The sequence below is a fragment of the Brassica napus genome, chromosome C1 (genome assembly GCF_020379485.1).
Source record: "Brassica napus cultivar Da-Ae chromosome C1, Da-Ae, whole genome shotgun sequence".
NCBI lineage: Eukaryota > Viridiplantae > Streptophyta > Magnoliopsida > Brassicales > Brassicaceae > Brassica > Brassica napus.
Genome location: NC_063444.1, coordinates 5,336,398 through 5,362,093, shown reverse-complemented (window position 1 = coordinate 5,362,093; position 25,696 = coordinate 5,336,398). Strand labels below are relative to the sequence as shown.

General features: G+C 39.9%; 1 protein-coding gene, 1 long non-coding RNA gene and 2 other non-coding genes across 4 annotated transcripts; 1 reads left to right on the top strand and 3 right to left on the bottom strand.

Moving 5' to 3' along the window:
* Positions 1–378: 378 nt before the first annotated feature.
* Positions 379–2,563, bottom strand: LOC125580614. The gene is made up of 2 exons (XM_048745362.1): positions 2,198–2,563; positions 379–1,742 (listed from the first exon to the last, which is right to left on the bottom strand). Exon 2 carries the CDS (start codon positions 1,677–1,679, stop codon positions 429–431), a length of 1,251 nt encoding a protein of 416 aa, XP_048601319.1. The 5' UTR covers positions 1,680–1,742; positions 2,198–2,563; the 3' UTR covers positions 379–428.
* Positions 2,564–6,027: 3,464 nt separating this feature from the next.
* LOC111201846 lies at positions 6,028–8,759 on the bottom strand. The gene is made up of 3 exons (XR_007318352.1): positions 8,718–8,759; positions 6,390–8,624; positions 6,028–6,296 (listed from the first exon to the last, which is right to left on the bottom strand). It is a non-coding gene; the product is annotated as an uncharacterized LOC111201846 (long non-coding RNA).
* Positions 8,760–11,355: 2,596 nt separating this feature from the next.
* Positions 11,356–11,462, bottom strand: LOC125581094. The gene has a single exon (XR_007318805.1). It is a non-coding gene; the product is annotated as a small nucleolar RNA R71 (small nucleolar RNA).
* Positions 11,463–23,727: 12,265 nt separating this feature from the next.
* LOC125581105 lies at positions 23,728–23,834 on the top strand. Its single transcript, XR_007318816.1, has one exon. It is a non-coding gene; the product is annotated as a small nucleolar RNA R71 (small nucleolar RNA).
* The last annotated feature ends 1,862 nt before the right edge of the window (positions 23,835–25,696 follow it).

The following is a 25,696-nucleotide window of genomic DNA, read 5'->3' as shown; positions in this document are numbered from 1 at the left end:
GGTTCCGATCGGATCGAGTTTAGCTTACATGAAGAAGAAAGCGGTAATGACGAGGCCAATCGTCAGTGTGAACACCGATAAAGTCGCCACCGCAATCGGTTTCGCCGCCTTCTCGCCGGAACAACAAAAACGGAGATCCTAAGTGAAGAAGAGATCAATTCAGTATGGAGAACATTTGGACGGATCTAGAGTTACCACTTTTTTTTGGGAGCTAGAGATATATCTCCGTTATGCTTCGCTTCGATCTGAGGAACCACAGAAACCGATTTTGAAGCAGTGTTTCTTTGACTGATGATGATGAATGATTCTTTTACACACACACGAGTCGATTCAGTTCAGTAAGCCCAAGATTACTTTGAAAGGCCGTTGGGTAAGAAATGGCTTCACGAAAAAAAAATCTATCAAAAAAACACACACACACACAGTATTTATTCATTGTTTCGTAGATATGAATTTAATACAAATCTATATAAAATAAAATACACAACTTCACGAAATGAGGTTCTGCCTAGCCTAGTTCTGACTAAACATTCTAAAGAACAGATGAAAACATTATTTTGGGGATTACATAAGTTTAAAACAAAGGGAACTGCGCGTTGAGTATGACAAATGTAACAACGTGGTAAGAAACCCGGACTGGTTTGCATCGCTTTGATCCTCCAATTTCTATGTGTGACTATCCGTCCCGGCATAAAACGTGAAAAGTCGCCGAGAACACATTCAGTATGGAACGTGACACAGCAACTATCACATGTGTAGAACCAGATCATGGTATCTATTTGTTCCTCGCATATATCACACCAATATTCTCCTCCTCTCTTGTTTTTGTTGTAACATAAAAATATAAGATGTTCATCATACCAGTGTTGTATTGTTTTTGGCAAAACAGCACATCTTTCATGTAGTCCAAAGCTGCAGTCATCGCAACTAAACGATCGACAGCCCCCTTCATTGCAAGAAGCGCATTTTATATACGTGTTGGTAATGTAGTACAAGGTGCATGGATGACTTTCATGGATGATAGATTCAGAAAGCATGGCACACTTAACATCAATGCTGCAGTACTTAAAGTCGGTATACTTGAAACCTTGAGAATATGTTTCACACATTTCACAATGCTCTATCTTGTCACCACATATTAAAGTTAATGGTTTGTTGTGAAAAAAATGTCGTTTCTTTCTAGAAAGATTAGCGCGTGTTTTATGGAGAATGAAATTGCATTGCACGCAGCTATAGAATGCTTGAGAATATATAGGTAAGACACATGCTTCACAACGAATGCTTCCACCGGATATGATACCTTCCTCGTTGAATTGTAAATAATGTTCCTTGTGACTAAAATGACATATCAAGTTTTCATCTATTACCTTAAATGGTTCGATATCTCCAGGTTCTTCTGGTATCCCTTTCAGCTCTAACTTGTCCCATACATCAGATCGTATTGCACATTTAGAATGAATGACATAATTAGGACAAATCGAGCAAGAATATGCCCCATAAGACCAGTCAACGTTTTTGTGACAAAATCTGCATACCCAACTCCCAAGACTTAGATGAAGACGTCTAGAAAGACGATGCTCGTGACGGTTGACGTTGATGATCTCCGGTAAGTCAATACAGCTTTGATGAATCATGAAATAACATTGTTGGCATGAATAAGGACTCCGATCACCCGCCATCCCACAAGCATCACAGTCAAAAGATATTTTCCTTGGTGTAAGGCTGAGTTGATGTTCATGAGCCTTAGGAAATAAGATTGCAAGCGGTGAAGGATCCCTCACACAATCAACATCCACACTAAATTTACAGATTGAACAATGATAAAATTTCCATCTTAATTCTTTTCCACATATACGACATTTCCCATGGGAGAAATGTTGTTCTTCTTTAGTGAGGAACTTAAGGGGATGTTTAGGGTGATAAGGGTAGTCTATCTCTAAAGAAAGCATAGAACACCTGATTTCGAATTCCAATATACATAGATAACATCTGTAACGATACCTAAGATGATCTTCCTCTCCACAAAAACCACATTTGAAATCAGAAAGATCCTTCGCGATAACAAGCGAGTGTTCATGGGCTTTGGGAAATTCAATAACATTTGGTGGTGGATTTTTGGCACACGCCGTATCAACAACGAAATCACATATAGAGCAATGGTAAAACATATAAAACAATTTTTCTCCACATAACTTACAGCGTTTCACTTCGGGCCATTCCAACATCAGAGAGAGAGGGTGTTCAGGATGAGATGGTTGGTGGATATCTGAGGATGCCTCTGCACATTCTTTGTGAAAAAAACATCTACACTCATAGCAACGATAACCGTCTTTGCGATAACCACCTGTCCAACCGCAACCATCACAAAGGTTAACCCATGGCGAAGGATACAAAGAGTGTTTGTGAGTTGGTAATTTTATTCTAATCACTGTGGTGAATGATTGTAATAATATCGAGCACGTTGATTAGTGTATATATACAGCAACTTAGCTTATACATTAAATATTCTAATATTATGCAACAAGTAAAAGGTTTTTGATCATAAGCAAATAACAAGAAAAGAACATATCCTAAACGCATGCATTGTTATTTCCTCGAACATAAGCGATCCTTTGCTTTATTGGATAGGAAAACACTTTTTCGATTGGTTTACATATAATTTTATGAAACTATTTTGTGCTGGGATAGACTAAAGAAAATTAAAACGTGATTTTCTGTTACCCTAAACTAAGTCTTTGACAAAAAAAAACCATTAAAATCATTACGATCCCTTACCTAAGAAAACATAACCTCTTACATTGATGGACTGCATTGATAAATCAAAGAGTGATACCATAATTCAGCTGAAGTAAGAGCTGTGATAACGAATAAACTAGATCAAAGTATAATGTATTAAATTGAGATTAGGAGGGTCTACGGAACTAGTAAGTTCGGGGGATGTGGAGGGGTCCTGGACGAATAACTTGGGAATGAAGCATCGCCACAAGTTAAGGATGATATAAATCATGAGATACTCCAATTTTAGAGCGAGGTGAAACATATATGTTTTCCTTATATAAATCTCCCGAGTTTCTTGGCATAACTAGGGTGTAACCCGCCCTACGAGCGGGCGCGGGAATAAATAAAATAATATAAAAATATTTTAAAATGGTAATGAAGTTATTGAAAATATAATTTTATCATCAACAAAAATAACATTAGATTTAATTATTTATTTTTAATTATTATTAGACAAATATTATCTCATCATTTTTAAAAATTATATGAAAACGCTAATGGCTACATTGACTTTTTTTTAATGTTCGTTTTACTTGGCTATGAAAGTAAGTAATTGGTTATGATAGAAAAAACTTTTTATAGTTCATTTCATTATACATAATATTTCATCTATTAAGAGCGATAAATATATTTTTTTTAATTTAGTTTACCCATATCTAAGATCTTTACATTGAGATACTTTTAGGCGGCTATATAAAGTTTTATGATGGTGCTAATGGTTTTTTACTTCAAGGTTTGGCATATGCTAAATCGACGACTGGAAAACAGTATTTTTTATAATATTTTTCCGCAGCTATATAAAATCTTAGATTTAGTTCACCTACGATCTTAAATCCTTAAATTGAGATACTTTTGCGCGGATATATGAAGTCCTATAATGGTGCTAATACGACTGTAAAACTTTATTTTTGCTTTGAGTGCTTTTCAGATGGTTTGATCAATTTTGAAAATGAATTCAATCAATGTTATGTTTCAGCAGATTTTTGTTTTCAAATATGCTATGATGGAATATAAAATATATCATTCATAATATGAATAAAAAAAATACTGTTATTTTTTTGTCAATACATTAATGTTAACTAAGCAAATTTGAAAGCAAATGGATCGCTTGGCTCCTCTTTCTCCAGCAGGAGAGCGCTCTTGTATGCTACTAAGGAAACTGATCACTCAAGGAACAATCTATCTTCTCTGGATGGAGAGGAAATAACAGGTTACACTCATGTGTTGCTAAACCTCATGATACTACCTTTGTTCACTCGGAACATTCTTTTTAATCTAAATTTTCTTTTGATACATATATGCAAAAACAAATAAAACTATAAAAGATATTTATCAAATAAAAATTAATTTGATATTTTTACTTTTTATTTATATTTATAAAATTTATATATAATATATATACTTACTTCACTAATTTATTAATTCGCGAATCATGTACAGCCAGCCAGTTTGATGATTTATTGATATAGCCAGTAGTTAAGTTCATTATTAAGGTATTAATTCTTAATTACTGCCTTAACAAATTTATTCTATGTATTATTACTTTTTAAGAAAATATAATTTAGTAGTTTGTTTTAAGAAAATAGATTCAAACGACTCAAACCTAAACGATTCTTTCTTCTTTTATTTTCCGATTAACTTGGCATCAATATTCTTTTCGTGAAACAAGAGAGTATATTTGCAAATAACTCTCCCTTTTTATTTCTTCCGTTTTTTCTCGAACTAGGGGCTGTTTGTTTCATCATTTGTCATCTCCATCCAAATGATTCTTTTGTATGATCTATTCAAATGATCCATTCAGATTTTTTTGATTGTTTGTTTGTCCATTAACATAGCTCATCTAGATGAATCATCTAAATGGATCTTATGTTTGTTTCTTTATTTTCATTTCCATTCAAATGAGTTTAGTAAAGAAATTACCAAAATATCCTTGTGTTGATTTAATCATATGTTTAATATTAATTTTAACTATATTACATTTAATTATTTAGTTAAACATATTAACATTAGAATTATTTCAAAATTAACGAGTTTTCTTTTTGCAGTTTGGGCGGGAAAACAAGCTTTTTCGGTTTTAGCGAGAAAACACATTTTTTTATGCTTTGGCTGAAAACAAGATTTTTCGGTTCTGGCGGGAAAACGATATTTTCGGTTTTGGCGGGAAAATACAAATTTTTGGTTTTGGCGAGAAAACATGTTTTTGCGGTTTTGACGGGAAAACACGTTTTTGGCGAGAAAACACGTTTTTGCGGTTTTGGAGGGAACCACGTTTTTGCGATTTTGGCGGGAAAACGCATTTTTGCGATTTTGGCGGGAAAACGCGTTTTTGCGGTTTAGTCAGGAAAACACGTTTTTGGCGGGAAATGCATTTTTTGCGTTTTTGGAGGAAAACACATTTTTTGCGATTTTGGCAAAAAACATGCTTTTGTGGTTTTGGCGGGAAAACGCGTTTTTGCGGTTTTGGCGGGAAAACGCGTTTTTGCTGTTTTGGCGGAAAAACGCGTTTTTGTTGTTTTGACGGGAAAACGCGTTTGCGGTTTTGGCGGGAAAACGCGTTTGCGGTTTTGGCGGAAAAACTCGTTTTTGCGGTTTTGGCGGGAAAACGCGTTTTTGCGGTTTTGGCGGGAACACATTTTTACAGTTTTCGCGGGAAAACGAGATTTTTCGGTTTTGGCGGAAAAATACAAATTTTTCGGTTTTGGCGAAACACGTTTTTTGGTTTTGGCGGGAAAACACATTTTTTGGTTTTGGCTGGAAAACACGTTTTTGAAATTTTGGAGGGAAAACACGGTTTGCGACTTTGGCGGGAAAACGTGTTTTTTGTGTTTTGACGGAAAAATGTATTTTGGGGTGTTAGCGTGAAAACATTTTTTTGTGATTTTGGCATGAAAACATGTTTTCGGTTTTTGCGGAAAAACACGTTTTTGCAATTTTGACGGGAAAATATTTTTTTGCAATTTTAGCGGGAAAATGCGTTTTGGGGTTTTGGCGTGAAAAAATAGTTTTTAGCAGGGAAAAAGTGTTTTTGTAGTTTTGTTAGTTTTCGTTTGTGACAAAAATGATATTATGTTTAGGTTTGTAATTTGTGAATTACATTAGGAATATAATAGACATTATACCATTTTGAATGAACCATCTCCATTCAAATGATCCAAATTGGTTCAGCTGAATGAACTTTAAAATTAAGACTAAATTTCCAAAAGTCATCCGGATGATCCATCTGAATGAGTTGCACTTTTAGTGCATAAACAAACAAAACTCTCATCTTCATCCAGATGACCCATCCAGATGGAGAAACAAACAGGCCCCTAATAGTTTTTTTTTTGTATAACGCAGCTGAAGAGAGCACGTGTTGGTCCGTGAATCCATCTCCCTGACAGTGCCCTACCATCGTCATCGTCTCATCGCGTTCTATCTTTGTTCATTGAAACTAGTTCTGTCTAGTTGGGAATAGTATTGAGGACGAAGGATCAGACATAAACACCACTAGCAAGTAGCAAAAACAGCGATCCAAATCCCTGCAATTTAACCCAGAGAAACTGATTTCACCACACGAAATTGCGTTTAAGACAACTATTACAAAGTTCAGAGGACGAAGAAAGAAACCATACCAAGAAAACAGATGCTACTGCCGCAGTCGCGAGATCAAACCTTGAGGCTACAGTTTTTCCTAGATGATGTAGCTTCATAGCTGCATCAATAATGTTGTGTAACATGCAAGTTAGAAAGAAAGAAATAACAAATACAACACTTTGATAACTTCTTCAATCTATACCAGAACTGTGAATAAGAGTCCAATATGACCACCGGACTCCAAGGAAAAAATTAATATAAAGGGCACGTGTCCATCTTAGAGGTTGAAACTCATTGCTTAAAAACGAGAATTACACAATCCAACTGTCTAGTAGTAAACCGATCATTTTACATTCTGTGAACCTACAAAGTACTGATTCAGTAACTGACATGCCAGAGTCTTTACTTCGATACATCATGACAGGATATAGAACTCACACATGTTCAAAAGTTAAATAAATAAGTCACAACATAATTCATCAACTCCATGAGAATGCATTGTTACCAAACACTATATATATATAAGCAAATAGCAATGCTGATCAAGCTTTAAATACAATGAACACGTTACAAGAGGAGAGAGATCCAGGACTGAGAACGCCACAAGCTGATACCAATCAAGCAAATATAACATCAGTTGGGGTTCCGATCGGATCGAGTTTAGCTTACATGAAGAAGAAAGCGGTAATGACGAGGCCAATCGTCAGTGTGAACACCGATAAAGTCGGCTACATCGCCACCGCAATCAGACTCGCCGCCTTCTCGCCGGAACAACAAAAACGGAGATCCTAAGTGAAGAAGAGATCAATTTAGTATGGAGAACATTTGGACGGATCTAGAGTTACCATTAGTGTTTCTTTGACTGATGATGATGAATGATTCTTTTACACACACACGAGTCGATTCAGTTCAGTAAGCCCAAGATTACTTTGAAAGGCCGTTGGGTAAGAAATGGCTTCACGAAAAAAAAATCTATCAAAAAAACACACACACACACAGTATTTATTCATTGTTTCGTAGATATGAATTTAATACAAATCTATATAAAATAAAATACACAACTTCACGAAATGAGGTTCTGCCTAGCCTAGTTCTGACTAAACATTCTAAAGAACAGATGAAAACATTATTTTGGGGATTACATAAGTTTAAAACAAAGGGAACTGCGCGTTGAGTATGACAAATGTAACAACGTGGTAAGAAACCCGGACTGGTTTGCATCGCTTTGATCCTCCAATTTCTATGTGTGACTATCCGTCCCGGCATAAAACGTGAAAAGTCGCCGAGAACACATTCAGTATGGAACGTGACACAGCAACTATCACATGTGTAGAACCAGATCATGGTATCTATTTGTTCCTCGCATATATCACACCAATATTCTCCTCCTCTCTTGTTTTTGTTGTAACATAAAAATATAAGATGTTCATCATACCAGTGTTGTATTGTTTTTGGCAAAACAGCACATCTTTCATGTAGTCCAAAGCTGCAGTCATCGCAACTAAACGATCGACAGCCCCCTTCATTGCAAGAAGCGCATTTTATATACGTGTTGGTAATGTAGTACAAGGTGCATGGATGACTTTCATGGATGATAGATTCAGAAAGCATGGCACACTTAACATCAATGCTGCAGTACTTAAAGTCGGTATACTTGAAACCTTGAGAATATGTTTCACACATTTCACAATGCTCTATCTTGTCACCACATATTAAAGTTAATGGTTTGTTGTGAAAAAAACATGATTTACACCAAACTTTTACTTTACAACTTTTCTCCTGTGCTTTACAACTTTATGCAATTGTTGATCATCATACACGTGAGAATGACTCTAGTATATATAATTCTTAAACATCATCAGCATACCAAATTAATAAGAAAATAGATCCAAACATGTAATTTAGTAGTTTGTTTTAAGAAAATAGATTCAAACGACTCAAACCTAAACGATTCTTTTCTTCTTTTATTTTCCGATTAACTTGGCATCAATATTCTTTTCGTGAAACAAGAGAGTATATTTGCAAATAACTCTCCTTTTTTTATTTCTTCCGTTTTTTCTCGAACTAATAGTTTTTTTTTGTATAACGCAGCTGAAGAGAGCACGTGTTGGTCCGTGAATCTATCTCCCTGACAGTGCCCTACCATCGTCATCGTCTCATCGCGTTCTATCTTTGTTCATTGAAACTAGTTCTGTCTAGTTGGGAATAGTATTGAGGACGAAGGATCAGACATAAACACCACTAGCAAGTAGCAAAAACAGCGATCCAAATCCCTGCAATTTAACCCAGAGAAACTGATTTCACCACACGAAATTGCGTTTAAGACAACTATTACAAAGTTCAGAGGACGAAGAAAGAAACCATACCAAGAAAACAGATGCTACTGCCGACTGCCGCAGTCGCGTGATCAAACCTTGAGGCTACAGTTTTTCCTAGATGATGTAGCTTCATAGCTGCATCAATAATGTTGTGTAACATGTAAGTTAGAAAGAAAGAAAGAACAAATACAACACTTTGATCACTTCTTCAATCTATACCAGAACTGTGAATAAGAGTCCAATATGATCACCGGACTCCAAGGAAAAACTAATATAAAGGGCACGTGTCCATCTTAGAGGTTGAAGCTCATTGCTTAAAAACGAGAATTACACAATCCAACTGTCTAGTAATGAACTAAACCGATCATTTTACATTCTGTGAACCTACAAAGTACTGATTCAGTAAATGACATGCCAGAATCTTTACTTCGATACATCATGACAGGATATAGAACTCACACATGTTCAAAAGTTAAATAAATAAGTCACAACATAATTCATCAACTCCATGAGAATGCATTGTTACCAAACACTATATATATATAAGCAAATAGCAATGCTGATCAAGCTTTAAATACAATGAACTGATATTCCGTGTTTTTAACGGTTTTAAACTCGTTTTGGAGCAATTAAATTGTCGGTTTTAATTAATGTTTTGGTCTATTTGATGCGTTTTGGTGTTCTTAAGTGTAATATGCAGGTTACTAGATAGCTTGAAAGAAAAGAACGCATTCGGGATTTATTCAAAAGCAAGATGGACCGAACAATGGACCGAATGAAGTATTGATCGCACAGAGCACGAGATCGACCGATCCGGGCCACCTGGATCGACCGATCCGGGCCACCTGGATCGACCGATCCCAGGCTTTCATACACGAGATCGACCGATCCGGGCCATGTGGATCGACCGATCTCAGGCGCTACGGGCTCCACACGCACAAACGAGCTTTTCACTCCTTTTTACCCACTCCCCTCAATAATTCAGAGAAGAACTCGACCTTTGTGACTCAGAAAAGACCAGGGGCGACCAAGGAGGAGATTTACAAGTTCTAGAGAGAGATTTGAGAGTTTTGTACTTATTTTGTGTGATTTGTGAAGATTTGTGAAGGAGTTCATCTCAAAACCATTTGGAGAAGATCTTCTGAACCTTTACTCTGTTTTAATACAATCTTATCATGTTTTCTTCATCAAAATCGTTTTGTTCTTGCTTAGTTATGTGTGAGTAGTCATCTAGTTGGGTTTAGGGGTTCTCATAGGGGATTTCTTGATGTTTTGATCCATAAAACGTGTGTAGACTAAGGGATTACGTTTTGGTTCTTCATCTAATGGATTTCTTACTGCTTGAACTGAATTGATCACTTAGTTCATGATTTCAGATTGTTTGATGCACCGAAAGTGATTGTTTGAACTTCCGAAAATACTTTAGATGAGCAAAGTGTCCTTAACCCTCGGAAGTTGATGTTATTGCGCTTTGTGAACATATTGAACCTGTTCTTAATGCTTGTTTAGAAATTGAAACTCAGCGGAAGTTAGTGTGGAATTTTCTATAACATAGAGAATTAGCGCTACGGAAGTAGGTTAATTCTGATATCGTGTTTGAGTTCTAGACGGTTCTTAATATATCCCTGTGTCTGCCATTAATTGTATCTTGATTAAAAAGAAATCCCTGAGAATTCCCAATGCCCAACGTTTGTTTTAAAATAGTTTTCAAACCGTTTAAATCATCTTTTTACAGCTTGTTTATGTTTTGTGACACCTAAGAAAATTAAATAAAAACCATCAAAAATATATCTTGATTCGCTGTAGCTATTAACTTGTCTGCAACTCTACGTGTGATCATCGGTCCCTGTGGATTCGATCCCGCATTACTACTGCGTACTTTACTGTGCACTTGCAGTTAGATAATCGGGTTAAAACTCGAGACATCAAATTTTTGGCGCCGTTGCCGGGGACCATTTGGTCACCCTAGAGTTAATGATCAGTTTAAGATTATAGCATTTTTTTTTATTTTGTCTAATGTTTCTGTCTTTCTCTTTCTGTTTGTGTTTTCAGGTGAATGAGCGGATTTCATACTAGAAGCAAAGGATCATCGAATTTAATACCTTTGGAGTTAGAGCTCGGCCGCCTAGAGAGACAAGTGTAAAAGAAAAGACTTGAGTCCGCTGAAGAGGTTGAAATGGCTGAACACCAAGAAGAACAATTTCAGGACAACCCGCAAAATCCAATTCCTGTAAGAGAACGAGAAGGCAACAACGCTGGTGATAATCAGCAGGCTGGCGTAGCTGCAAGACAACAGGCTGGAGACTATGGCATGCCTAGGATGACGCTTGCACATTATGATACACCAGATGCATTCTATGCCGATCGTTCTGGGATTCGCCCACCTCCCATTGAGAGAAGAGACTTTGAGATCAAGACTGGTCTCATTAATTTGGTGGAGAAAAATCCGTTTCATGGAAACCCGTCTGAGGACCCGATGTATCACTTGGAGCATTTTGAGCGAGTCTGTGACACCAGCAGACATAATGGAGTTCCTCAAGGCGCTTTGAAATGCAGGCTGTTCCCGTTTTCCTTAGCTGATAAAGCTATCAGATGGTTAAAGTCCACCCCTCCAGGATCTCTCACTACATGGGAAGAGACAAGAGCTGCTTTTCTACAGCATTTCTTCACCAAGTCAAGGTCCACATATCTAAGAAGCAGAATTGGAAGCTTTCAACAGCTTGATTCGGAAAGCTTTCATGAGGCTTGGGAGCGTTTCAAGGAGTACACACAGGATTGCCCTCACCATGGTTACACTGATGTGAGTTTGCTGAACATTTTCTATAATGGAGTTCATGAAGAGAGTCAAGATGCCATGGACACAGCAAGTAATGGTGATTTCATGACCAAGACTGTTGAAGAAGCTTACACCTTGTTGAATAACCTGTCATCCAGCAAAGCAAACCGCAAGTCAAAGTTTGATACCAGCCAGAAGGGTGTTGGTTATGAATCCAAGAAGATAGATGAGCTGAATGCCAAGATTGAGATGCTTCTCAAGAGAGATCAGAAATCTGTGAAATTTGTGGAGGAGCAAGACTATCGTTCCTCACAAGAAGCTGTTGGTTATGATTCACATGATATGCATGCTGATGTGAACTACATTGGTGGTCAAGGAAACTACAACATAGGCTACAATCAGAACCTTGGGTGGAATCAAAACCAGCAAAATAATCTGTCTTACCGGAGCAACAATGTGGAGAATCCACAACATCAGTCCTACCCTCAGGCAGGAAACAGGCAGAACCAGAATCAGAACCAGAGTGTGTTCAACCAAGGATTTCAGAACAGAAATCAATATCAAGGGAACAACTCGGGCAACTCAGGATTTCAGCAAAGGCAGCAGTACAACAACTATCAGAATCAAGGAAATGCCTCTTCGTCACAGCCTTCTCAGGATAACGAAATTAAGAAGATGCTGCAAATGGTGCTAGAAGGTCAGAAGAATAGCACTGCAGAGATAAACACCAAGGTGGATAACATGTATGGAGAGCTTAATGGGAAGTTCGAAGCTTTGAACACCCGTTTGAAAGTTTTGGAAAAGCAAGTTGCTCAAACCGCCTCCAGCAGCAGAACAGCACCTGGATTTCTACCAGGGAAGTCAGAGACAAATCCCAAGGAGTTTGTGAATGCTATAACACTTAGGAGTGGAAAAACGATTGAGGAATCAAAAGAGAAAGAGATCAACCGATCTCAAGAACAGATCGACCGATCCAAGGGGAAGGAGATCGACCGATCCGGGCCATCTGGATCGACCGATCCCGTGTCGACGAAGCTAAATTCCTCTGAACCTGAAGAGGTGTATGTGGCGCCTCCTGCTTATGTTCCTAAGGCTCCATACCCATCCAGACCAAGGCAGAAGATCAAGGAACGTGAATACGAGAAGCTAAAGAACCTTGTTGGGGAGTTACATGTGAGATTGCCATTTGTTGAAGCGGTGAAGATGGTACCTTCTCTTAAAAGGTACATGAAGGAGATTCTTACCAATAAGATGAGCCTAGAGCGGGGTGTGTTGATGCTCAATGAGGAATGTAGCGCAGTTCTACAAAATGTCATGCCTAAAAAGCATGAAGACCCTGGAGCATTTGTTCTACCATGCCGCATTGGATCACTTACCTTTGAGAAGAGTCTCTGCGATCTGGGTTCAGGTGTGAGCCTAATGCCTTTCTCTGTCTCTGAGAGGCTAGGCATGACGAACTACAAACCTACAAGGATCTCCTTGGTCCTTGCTGACCGATCAGTGCGAAGACCAGTCGGTGTATTAGAAAACATCCCTGTTGGTGTTGGAAAGGGATACGTGCTTACCGATTTTGTAGTTCTGGAGCTGGAAGAGGAACCTAAAGATCCTCTCATTTTGGGAAGACCGTTTTTAGCTACTGCTGGAGCCATGATTGATGTACAGAATGGGCATATAGACTTACGTCTAGGAGACATGGCGATGAGATACAATGTGGAGAAGGTGCTGAAAAACCCGACTATTGATGGACAGACTTTCTGGGTTGATACATTGACTGAACTGGTGGAGGAAATGGATGAAGAGTTGCACACTGATGATCCTCTACAAGTCGCATTGACCCAAAGGGAGAGTGAGTTCGGGTTCATGAACCAAGAAGTGGTTGGATTTTCTGAGATTTTGGATTCAGCCCCACCGATTGAGAAGCATGTCGCCTATGTCAGCCTTGAAGACTCAGGCACCGATAAAACCGTCAAACCATCATCCTCCCAACCAGATTGGAGTGAGGAGAATGCTCCAAAGGTGGAACTTAAAGCCCTCCCAGCTGGGCTGAGGTATGCATTCTTGGGACCGAATTCCACATATCCTGTTATTATTTGTGCTAACCTGAATAATGTGGAGACCGCTTTGCTTCTTTCAAAATTGCGAAAGTATAGAAAAGCATTGGGGTACTCTTTGGATGATATTACAGGTATTTCTCCAGATCTTTGCATGCACAAGATTCACTTGGAGGATGAGTCAAAGACGTCCATAGAGCACCAGCGAAGACTGAATCCCAAACTGATGGAAGTTGTGAAAAAAGAGATTCTAAAGCTGTTGAGTGCAGGGGTGATCTACCCGATTTCAGACAGCACTTGGGTGAGCCCGGTTCATGTGGTTCCTAAGAAGGGTGGCATCACTGTCATCACAAATGAGAAGGCTGAGCTGATTCCTACCAGAGCAGTCACAGGGCATAGGCTGTGCATTGACTACCGGAAGCTAAACTCAGCCACAAGGAAGGACAACTTCCCACTTCTTTTCATTGACCAGATGCTGGAAAGATGTGAGGAGAAGAACTTGGTGTTAAATTGGGAGAAGTGCCATTTCATGGTGAAAGATGGCATTGTTTTGGGTCACAGGATATCAGAGCAGGGTATCGAGGTTGACAAAGCAAAGATTGAAGTTATGACCAGCCTACAGCCTCCCAGGACAGTGACGGATATTCGGAGTTTTCTGGGACATGCCGGTTTCTACAGGAGGTTTATCAAAGACTTCTCTATGATAGCGAGACCACTCACCCGTCTGCTGTGCAAAGAGGCGAAATTTGTTTTTAATGCTGAAGGAGGAACCAACATTCCTTTATCGGAACCTGATCTCACCTAAGGACAACAAAATAGTCAGGCTCGCGACTTTAAACAAGCGCTGAGTGGGAGGCAACCCACATGGTTTGATTTTCTTTCTCTTTTGTGATTATGTTTTCTTGTGTGAATTGATTTTTGTTTGTGTTTTTAGATGATTTTCAGGCATGTATCACGAACAAGCTGAGATCGATCGATCCGACGCCTATGGATCGAAGGCGCCCACGACACCGTTGCTGGACCTGAGGCAGCGGAGGACTCTGATGATGATGGAGCCTTGGAGAGGCGCTCCAAGAGGCGCACTGACCGCAACGCCTGATCGGTAATCTTTCTTGGAATTATTTTCACACCGAGACGGTGTGAAGTAAGTCTGGGGGAGGATGCTACTTATGTACCATATTGCTTTTATTTCTTTTATTTTCTTTGTGTTTCAAAAACTCTCTACGTATTTTTCTCAGACCCTGTGATGATTATTAGACTATTTCCTTGTGTGTTGTGCATTAAATTTCATATTGACCATTTTTCAGGACTGTTAGCGCAGACAAACCGAGGAACCACTTGACCAAGCAACCTCTCTTTAAATCATTTATCAAGTCTCAGTGAATTGTAATCGACTCAACTATTTTTGACCACTAATGAATTTAATTTCTTTTGACCAGGAATCAACATCAGGAAACGGTACACCATATACACATTCAGGATTTTCTTTACCACATTCTACTACTCTTTAATAATCCTGAATGGCCAGACTCATCAATAGTTTGGTACCACACCTATACCTTACCCTTTTATTTCATCTCCATGCATTCTTACACGCTGATTATATGTGCATACATGTGCAAAAACAATGGAGAGATTAGGGTAGACATGGTTCATCCGACTGCTTAGGTAAGATCGGAACATTTAGGTGGTTAGACACGGACCTGTGTGTCTAGAGGTGTAAATAGAAAAATTGGGTGTTGTAAGTGTGTGATTGCATCGCAGTGTATATATTCGATTTCGGTTTGTATAAGTTTTCTTCAGAAAAAAAAAAAAAAAAAAAAAAAAGTTCATGTTTATATCTCATTCAGTATATTTGATTTAGACATTTTATTTTTATTTTATGTACTAGAGATGATGCTTCGTTTAAATTTGGGGTTAGAGTTTGAGATTTGTTGGGTTTTGATCATTTGAGACTTGAGCAGTTCGAAAACATGGTTATCAATATACTCGGTCTCTCCAGCGATTTTGCATAATGTTTTGCATTTTTTTTGTTATCACTGATACCCACAAACACTTGAGCCTCACCTAATTAAACACTAAAACAGCCTCCCAAACACCAAGCCCGTTATACCTGATGGATATATCTTTGGTGGAAAGGTCACGCCCTTTTTAATGAATGTAAAGAGTTGATTACTTGAAACTGAGACTTGCAGGTCTGAAATATGGAAAGGTTTGCGCGGTCTTGGTGGGGATTTGGAATGAAAGCCTGATGTCTCGAGTTTTAACCCGATTATCTAACTGCAAGTGCACAGTAAAGTACGCAGTAGTAATGCGGGATCGAATCCACAGGGACCGATGATCACACGTAGAGTTGCAGACAAGTTAATAGCTACAGCGAATCAAGATATATTTTTGATGATTTTTATTTAATTTTCTTAGGTGTCACAAAACATAAACGAGCTGGAAAAAGATGATTTAAACGATTTGAAAACTATTTTAAAACAAACGTTGGGCATTGGGAATTCTCAGGGATTTCTTTTTAATCAAGATACAATTAATGGAAGACACATGGATAAATTAAGAACCGTCTAGAACTCAAACACGATATTAGAATTAACCTACTTCCGTAGCGCTAATTCTCTATGTCATAGAAATCTCCACACTAACTTCCGCTGAGTTTCAATTTCTAAACAAGCATTAAGAACAGGTTCAATATGTTCACAAAGCGCAATAACATCAACTTCCGAGGGTTAAGGACACTTTGCTCATCTAAAGTATTTTCGGAAGTTCAAACAATCACTTTCGGTGCATCAAACAATCTGAAATCATGAACTAAGTGATCAATTCAGTTCAAGCAGTAAGAAATCCATTAGATGAAGAACCAAAACGTAATCCCTTAGTCTACACACGTTTTATGGATCAAAACATCAAGAAATCCCCTATGAGAACCCCTAAACCCAACTAGATGACTACTCACACATAACTAAGCAAGAACAAAACGATTTTGATGAAGAAAACATGATAAGATTGTATTAAAACAGAGTAAAGGTTCAGAAGATCTTCTCCAAATGGTTTTGAGATGAACTCCTTTACAAATCTTCACAAATCACACCAAAACAAGTACAAAACACTCAAATCTTCTCTCTAGAACTTGTAAATCTCCTCCTTGGTCGCCCCTGGTCTTTTCTGAGTCTCCAAAGTCGAGTTCTTCTGTGAATTATTGAGGGGAGTGGGTAAAAAGGAGTGAAAAGCTCGTTTGTGCGTGTGGAGCCCGTAGCGCCTGAGATCGGTCGATCCACATGGACCGGATCGGTCGATCTGTGGCTGAAACCGTGGATCGGTCGATCCACATGGACCGGATCGGTCGATCTGTGGCTCTGTGCGATCAATACTTCATTCGGTCCATTGTTCGGTCCATCTTGCTTCTGAATAAATCCCGAATGCGTTCTTTTCTTTCAAGCTATCTAGTAACCTGCATATTACACTTAAGAACACCAAAACGCATCAAATAGACCAAAACATTAATTAAAACCGACCATTTAATTGCTCCAAAACGAGTTTAAAACCGTTAAAAACACGGAATATCAACTCCCCCAGACTTGAATCTTTGCTTGTCCTCAAGTAAAGAGGATTAAAATTTGGGAGCTCACTAACCCTCAGTAGACCTTACCTTGTGATTTCGCTAACCACTTAAATCAGAGACTGTCAAGGCATTCATTCCAAATCCCCACCAAGACCGCGCAAACCTTTCCATATTTCAGACCTGCAAGTCTCAGTTTCAAGTAATCAACTCTTTACATTCATTAAAAAGTGCGTGACCTTTCCACCAAAGATATCTCCATCAGGTATAACGGGCTCGGTGCATGGGAGGCTGTTTTAGTGTTTAATTAGGTGAGGCTCAAGTGTTTGTGGGTATCAGCGATAACAAAAAAAATGCAAAACATTATGCAAAATCGCTGGAGAGACCGAGTATATTGATAACCATGTTTTCGAACTGCTCAAGTCTCAAATGATCAAAACCCAACAAATCTCAAACTCTAACCCCAAATTAAAACAAAGCATCATCTCTAGTACACAAAATAAAAATAAAATGTCTAAATCAAATCTACTGAATGAGATATAAACATGAACTCTTTTTTTTTTTTTTTTTTTTTTTTTTTTTTTTTTTTTTTTTTTTTTTTTATTTTCATTTTTTTTTTTTTTTTTTTTTTTTTTTTTTAGAACGAAAACTTATACAAACCGAAATCGAATATATACACTGCGATGCAATCACACACTTACAACACCCAATTTTTCTATTTACACCTCTAGACACACAGGTCCGTGTCTAACCACCTAAATGTTCCGATCCTACCTAAGCAGTCGGATGAACCATGTCTACCCTAATCTCTCCATTGTTTTTGCACATGTATGCACATATGATCAGTGTGTAAGAATGCATGGAGATGAAATAAAAGGGTAAGGTGTAGGTGTGGTACCAAACTATTGATGAGTCTGGCCATTCAGGATTATTAAAAAGTGGTAGAATGTGGTAAAGAAAATCCTGAATGTGTATATGGTGTACCGTTTCCTGATGTTGATTCCTGGTCAAAAGAAATTAAATTCATTAATGGTCAAAAATAGTTGAGTCGATTACAATTCACCGAGACTTGATAAAAGATTTAAGGAGAGGTTGCTTGGTCAAGTGGTTCCTCGGTTTGTCTGCGCTAACAGTCCTGAAAAATGGTCAATATGAAATGTAATGCACAACACACAAGGAAATAGTCTAATAATCATCACAGGGTCTGAGAAAAATACGTAGAGAGTTTTTTTTTTTTTTTTTTTTTTTTTAAAACACAATCAAATCCGATAAACTAAGAAAATAAAAGAGATAAAAGCAATATGGTACATAAGTAGCATCCTCCCCCAGACTTACTTCACACCGTCTCGGTGTGAAAATAATTCCAAGAGAGATTACCGATCAGGCGTTGCGGTCAGTGCGCCTCTTGGAGCGCCTCTCCAAGGCTCCATCATCGTCAGAGTCCTCCGCTGCCTCAGGTCCAGCAGCGGTGTCGTGAGCGCCTTAGATCGACCGATCCATACGTGTCGGATCGACCGATCTCTTACATGGATCGCCCGTTCTGTTTCTTTAGGATCGATCGATCTCTGCCTGATCGTGATACATGCCTGAAAATCATCTAAAAACACAACCAAAAATCAATTCACACAAGAAAACATAATCACAAAAGAGAAAGAAAATCAAACCATGTGGGTTGCCTCCCACTCAGCGCTTGTTTAAAGTCGCGAGCCTGACTATTTTGTTGTCCTTAGGCGAGATCGGGTTCCGATAAAGGAATGTTGGTTCCTTCTTCGGGTTTTGCATCTGTGAAGTAAGGTTTTAGCCTCTGCCCATTGACGGTGAATTTCCTCCCATTGTCTTCCAAGACAACAGCTCCATAAGGTCTAACCTCTGTGATGGTGAAAGGTCCGGACCAACGAGACTTAAGCTTTCCAGGAAATAGCTTGAGTCTAGAGTTGAACAGAAGGACTTTGTCTCCAGCAGCGAAGTCTCTCGGGATTATCTTTCTGTCATGCCATGCCTTAGTTCTTTCCTTGTAGATTTTGGTGTTCTCATAGGCGTTCAACCGAATCTCGTCCAGCTCGTTCAACTGAACCATCCTCCTTTCTGCAGCGGTTTTAATGTCGAAGTTCATCAACTTCGTTGCCCAAAAACCACTGTACTCCAATTCCACAGGTAGGTGACAAGACTTTCCATAGACCAGATTAAAAGGAGTGGTGCCCAAGGGAGTCTTGTAGGCGGTTCTATACGCCCATAAGGCGTCATCAAGCTTCACAGCCCAGTCTTTCCTTGTTTTGCCTACAGCCTTCTCCAAAATCCCTTGATTTCTCGGTTCGATATTTCAACCTGCCCACTTGTCTGAGGATGATAAGGTGTAGCTACCTTATGCTTTACTCCATGTTTCTTCAGCAGTTTATCGAACGTCTTGTTGATGAAGTGAGAGCCTCCATCACTAATAACCACTCTCGGGATCCCGAATCTTGGAAAAATGACTGTCTTGAACATTTTCTTGACAACACTAGAGTCATTTGTCTTGCTGGCTACTGCTTCCACCCACTTGGAGACATAATCAACCGCAACCAAGATGTACTCATTTCCATAAGAAGATGGGAAAGGGCCCATAAAATCAATTCCCCATACATCAAAAACTTCAACTTCAAGGATGAAATTTTGGGGCATCTCATTTCTCTTACTGATGTTACCCTTCCGCTGACATGCATCACACTTTGAGACAAACTCATGGGCGTCTCTGAAAAGTGTAGGCCACCAGTAACCAGCCTGCAGGACCTTAGAAACCGTCTTGAATGTTGCAAAATGGCCTGCGTATTCTGAGCTGTGGCAGTGGAAAAGAATCCCTTGCATCTCATTCTCCAGAACGCATCTCCTGAATAAACCATCTGAGCATCTCTTGTAGAGGAAGGGATCATCCCAGTAATAGTGGTTCACATCTCTCATGAACTTCTTCCTCTCATATCCCTTCAGGTTCGGTGGTTCAATTCCAGCACATAGGTAGTTTGCAAAGTCTGCAAACCATGGGAGATCATCCTGAATTTGTCTCATGGCACAGCAATCAGCCTGATCCAAATACTCATCCTCCAGCAAGGTGATCACATAGACATTCTCCTCGGGTAATGTATCATCCAGTGGTGTTTCAGCTTCCACTCTCATTCGGGAAAGATGATCTGCCACTCCATTTTCTGCTCCTCTCTTGTCTCTGATCTCAATATCAAACTCCTGTAGGAGTAAGATCCACCTTAAGAGTCTCGGTTTAGCATCTTTTTTCGTCATCAGGTACTTCAAGGCTGCATGATCTGTGTGCACAATTACTTTCGAGCCCACCAAATAGGACCTGAACTTCTCGAAAGCATAAACTACTGCCAGCAACTCCTTCTCAGTGGTAGCATACTTGATTTGAGCATCATCAAGCGTTCGGCTGGCATAATAGATCACATGGAGTTTCTTGTCTTTTCTCTGCCCCAAAACAGCTCCAATCGCGTAATCACTTGCGTCACACATTATTTCAAATGGCAAGTCCCAATCTGGTGGCTGCACAATGGGAGCACTGACTAGAGACTTCTTGAGAATCTGAAACGCAGCGAGGCAGTCAGCATCAAAAACAAACTTCGCTTCTTTGCACAGCAGACGGGTGAGTGGCCTCGCTATCATAGAGAAGTCTTTGATAAACCTCCTGTAGAAACCGGCATGTCCCAGAAAACTCCGAATATCCCTCACTGTCCTGGGAGGCTGTAGGCTGGTCATAACTTCAATCTTTGCTTTGTCAACCTCGATACCCTGCTCTGATATCCTGTGACCCAAAACAATGCCATCTTTCACCATGAAATGACACTTCTCCCAATTTAACACCAAGTTCTTCTCCTCACATCTTTCCAGCACCTTGCACAGATTAGCAAGGCAGTCGCTAAATGAAGAACCGTAGACTGAGAAATCGTCCATAAAAACCTCCATAATGTCCTCAATAAGATCAGTAAAGATCGACATCATGCATCTCTGGAAAGTGGCAGGAGCATTGCACAATCCGAAGGGCATTCTCCTGTAGGCAAAAGTACCGTATGGGCAGGTGAATGTTGTCTTCTCTTGGTCGTCTGGATGAATGGGTATCTGAAAGAACCCGGAGTAGCCATCGAGAAAACAGTAGTAGGGGTGGTTGGCTAGTCTTTCCAGCATCTGGTCAATGAAAGGAAGTGGGAAGTGGTCCTTCCTTGTGGCTGAGTTTAGCTTCCTGTAGTCAATGCACATCCTATGCCCTGTGACTGTTCTGGTAGGAATCAGCTCATCCTTCTCATTTGTGATGACAGTGATGCCACCCTTCTTAGGAACCACATGAACCGGGCTCACCCAAGTGCTGTCTGAAATTGGGTAGATCACCCCTGCACTCAACAGCTTTAGAATCTCCTTTTTCACAACTTCCATCAGTTTGGGATTCAGTCTTCGCTGGTGCTCTATGGACGTCTTTGACTCATCCTCCAAGTGAATCTTGTGCATGCAAAGATCTGGAGAAATACCTGTAATATCATCCAAAGAGTACCCCAATGCTTTTCTATACTTTCGCAATTTTGAAAGAAGCAAAGCGGTCTCCACATTATTCAGGTTAGCACAAATAATAACAGGATATGTGGAATTCGGTCCCAAGAATGCATACCTCAGCCCAGCTGGGAGGGCTTTAAGTTCCACCTTTGGAGCATTCTCCTCACTCCAATCTGGTTGGGAGGATGACGGTTTGACGGTTTTATCGGTGCCTGAGTCTTCAAGGCTGACATAGGCGACATGCTTCTCAATCGGTGAGGCTGAATCCAAAATCTCAGAAAATCCAACCACTTCTTGGTTCATGAACCCGAACTCACTCTCCCTTTGGGTCAATGCGACTTGTAGAGGATCATCAGTGTGCAACTCTTCATCCATTTCCTCCACCAGTTCAGTCAATGTATCAACCCAGAAAGTCTGTCCATCAATAGTCGGATTTTTCAGCACCTTCTCCACATTGTATCTCATCGCCATGTCTCCTAGACGTAAGTCTATATGCCCATTCTGTACATCAATCATGGCTCCAGCAGTAGCTAAAAACGGTCTGCCCAAAATGAGAGGATCTTTAGGTTCCTCTTCCAGCTCCAGAACTACAAAATCGGTAAGCACATATCCCTTTCCAACACCAACAGGGATGTTTTCTAGTACACCGACTGGTCTTCGCACTGATCGGTCAGCAAGGACCAAGGAGATCCTTGTAGGTTTGTAGTTCGTCATGCCTAGCCTCTCAGAGACAGAGAAAGGCATTAGGCTCACTCCTGAACCCAGATCGCAGAGACTCTTCTCAAAAGTAAGTGATCCAATGCGGCATGGTAGAACAAATGCTCCGGGATCTTCACGCTTTTTAGGCATGACATTTTGTAGAACTGCGCTACACTCCTCATTGAGCATCAACACACCCCGCTCTAGGCTCATCTTATCGGTAAGAATCTCCTTCATGTACCTTTTAAGAGAAGGTACCATCTTCACCGCTTCAACAAATGGCAATCTCACATGTAACTCCCCAACAAGGTTCTTTAGCTTCTCGTACTCACGTTCTTTGATCTTCTGCCTTGGTCTGGATGGGTATGGAGCCTTAGGAACATAAGCAGGAGGCGCCACATACACCTCTTCAGGTTCAGAGGAATTTGGCTTCGTCGACACGGGATCGGTCGATCCAGATGGACCGGATCGGTCGATCTCCTTCCCCTTGGATCGGTCGATCTGTTCTTGAGATCGGTCGATCTCTTTCTCTTTCGATTCCTCAATCGTTTTTCCACTCCTAAGTGTTATAGCATTCACAAACTCCTTGGATTCGTCTCTGACTTCCCTGGTAGAAATCCAGGTGCTGTTCTGCTGCTGGAGGCGGTTTGAGCAACTTGCTTTTCCAAAACTTTCAAATGGGTGTTCAAAGCTTCGAACTTCCCATTAAGCTCTCCATACATGTTATCCACCTTGGTGTTTATCTCTGCAGTGCTATTCTTCTGACCTTCTAGCACCATTTGCAGCATCTTCTTAATTTCGTTATCCTGAGAAGGCTGTGACGAAGAGGCATTTCCTTGATTCTGATAGTTGTTGTACTGCTGCCTTTGCTGAAATCCTGAGTTGCCCGAGTTGTTCCCCTGATATTGATTTCTGTTCTGAAATCCTTGGTTGAACACACTCTGGTTCTGATTCTGGTTCTGCCTGTTTCCTGCCTGAGGGTAGGACTGATGTTGTGGATTCTCCACATTGTTGCTCCGGTAAGACAGATTATTTTGCTGATTTTGATTCCACCCAAGGTTCTGATTGTAGCCTCTGTTGTAGTTTCCTTGACCACCAATGTAGTTCACATCAGCCTGCATATCACTTGAATCATCACCAACAGCTTCTTGTGAGGAACGATAGCCTTGCTCCTCCACAAATTTCACAGATTTCTGATCTCTCTTGAGAAGCATCTCAATCTTGGCATTCAACTCATCTATCTTCTTGGATTCATAACCAACACCCTTCTGGCTGGTATCAAACCTTGACTTGCGGTTTGCTTTGCTGGATGACAGGTTGTTCAACAAGGTGTAAGCTTCTTCAACAGTCTTGGTCATGAAATCACCATTACTTGCTGTGTCCATGGCATCTTGACTCTCTTCATGAACTCCATTATAGAAAATGTTCAGCAAACTCACATCAGTGTAGCCATGGTGAGGGCAGTCCTGTGTGTACTCCTTGAAACGCTCCCAAGCCTCATGAAAGCTTTCTGAATCAAGTTGCTGAAAGCTTCCAATTCTGCTTCTCAGATATGTGGACCTTGACTTGGTGAAGAAATGCTGTAGAAAAGCAGCTCTTGTCTCTTCCCATGTAGTAAGAGATCCTGGAGGGATGGACTTTAACCATCTGATAGCTTTATCAGCTAAGGAAAACGGGAACAACCTGCATTTCAAAGCGCCTTGAGGAACTCCATTATGTCTGCTGGTGTCACAGACTCGCTCAAAATGCTCCAAGTGATACATCGGGTCCTCAGACGGGTTTCCATGAAACGGATTTTTCTCCACCAAATTAATGAGACCAGTCTTGATCTCAAAGTCTCTTCTCTCAATGGGAGGTGGGCGAATCCCAGAACGATCGGCATAGAATGCATCTGGTGTATCATAATGTGCAAGCGTCATCCTAGGCATGCCATAGTCTCCAGCCTGTTGTCTTGCAGCTACACCAGCCTGCTGATTATCACCAGCATTGTTGCCTTCTCGTTCATTTACAGGAATTGGATTTTGCGGGTTGTCCTGAAATTGGTCTTCTTGGTGTTCAGCCATTTCAACCTCTTCAGCGGACTCAAGTCTTTTCTTTTTCACTTGTCTCTCTAGGCGGCCGAGCTCTAACTCCAAAGGTATTAAATTCGATGATCCTTTGCTTCTAGTATGAAATCCGCTCATTCACCTGAAAACACAAACAGAAAGAGAAAGACAGAAACATTAGACAAAATAAAGAAAATGCTATAGTCTTAAACTGATCATTAACTCTAGGGTGACCAAATGGTCCCCGGCAACGGCGCCAAAAACTTGATGTCTCGAGTTTTAACCCGATTATCTAACTGCAAGTGCACAGTAAAGTACGCAGTAGTAATGCGGGATCGAATCCACAGGGACCGATGATCACACGTAGAGTTGCAGACAAGTTAATAGCTACAGCGAATCAAGATATATTTTTGATGGTTTTTATTTAATTTTCTTAGTGTCACAAAACATAAACAAGCTGTAAAAAGATGATTTAAACGATTTGAAAACTATTTTAAAACAAACGTTGGGCATTGGGAATTCTCAGGGATTTCTTTTTAATCAAGATACAATTAATGGAAGACACAGGGATATATTAAGAACCGTCTAGAACTCAAACACGATATTAGAATTAACCTACTTCCGTAGCGCTAATTCTCTATGTTATAGAAATCTCCACACTAACTTCCGCTGAGTTTCAATTTCTAAACAAGCATTAAGAACAGGTTCAATATGTTCACAAAGCGCAATAACATCAACTTCCGAGGGTTAAGGACACTTTGCTCATCTAAAGTATTTTCGGAAGTTCAAACAATCACTTTCGGTGCATCAAACAATCTGAAATCATGAACTAAGTGATCAATTCAGTTCAAGCAGTAAGAAATCCATTAGATGAAGAACCAAAACGTAATCCCTTAGTCTACACACGTTTTATGGATCAAAACATCAAGAAATCCCCTATGAGAACCCCTAAACCCAACTAGATGACTACTCACACATAACTAAGCAAGAACAAAACGATTTTGATGAAGAAAACATGATAAGATTGTATTAAAACAGAGTAAAGGTTCAGAAGATCTTCTCCAAATGGTTTTGAGATGAACTCCTTTACAAATCTTCACAAATCACACCAAAACAAGTACAAAACACTCAAATCTTCTCTCTAGAACTTGTAAATCTCCTCCTTGGTCGCCCCTGGTCTTTTCTGAGTCTCCAAAGTCGAGTTCCTCTGTGAATTATTGAGGGGAGTGGGTAAAAAGGAGTGAAAAGCTCGTTTGTGCGTGTGGAGCCCGTAGCGCCTGAGATCGGTCGATCCACATGGACCGGATCGGTCGATCTGTGGCTGAAACCGTGGATCGGTCGATCCACATGGACCGGATCGGTCGATCTGT

Coding starts and splice junctions, on each gene's coding strand:
- LOC125580614 (XM_048745362.1), bottom strand. CDS start 1,679: ATGGCGGGTGATCGGAGTCCTTATTCATGCCAACAATGTTATTTCATG.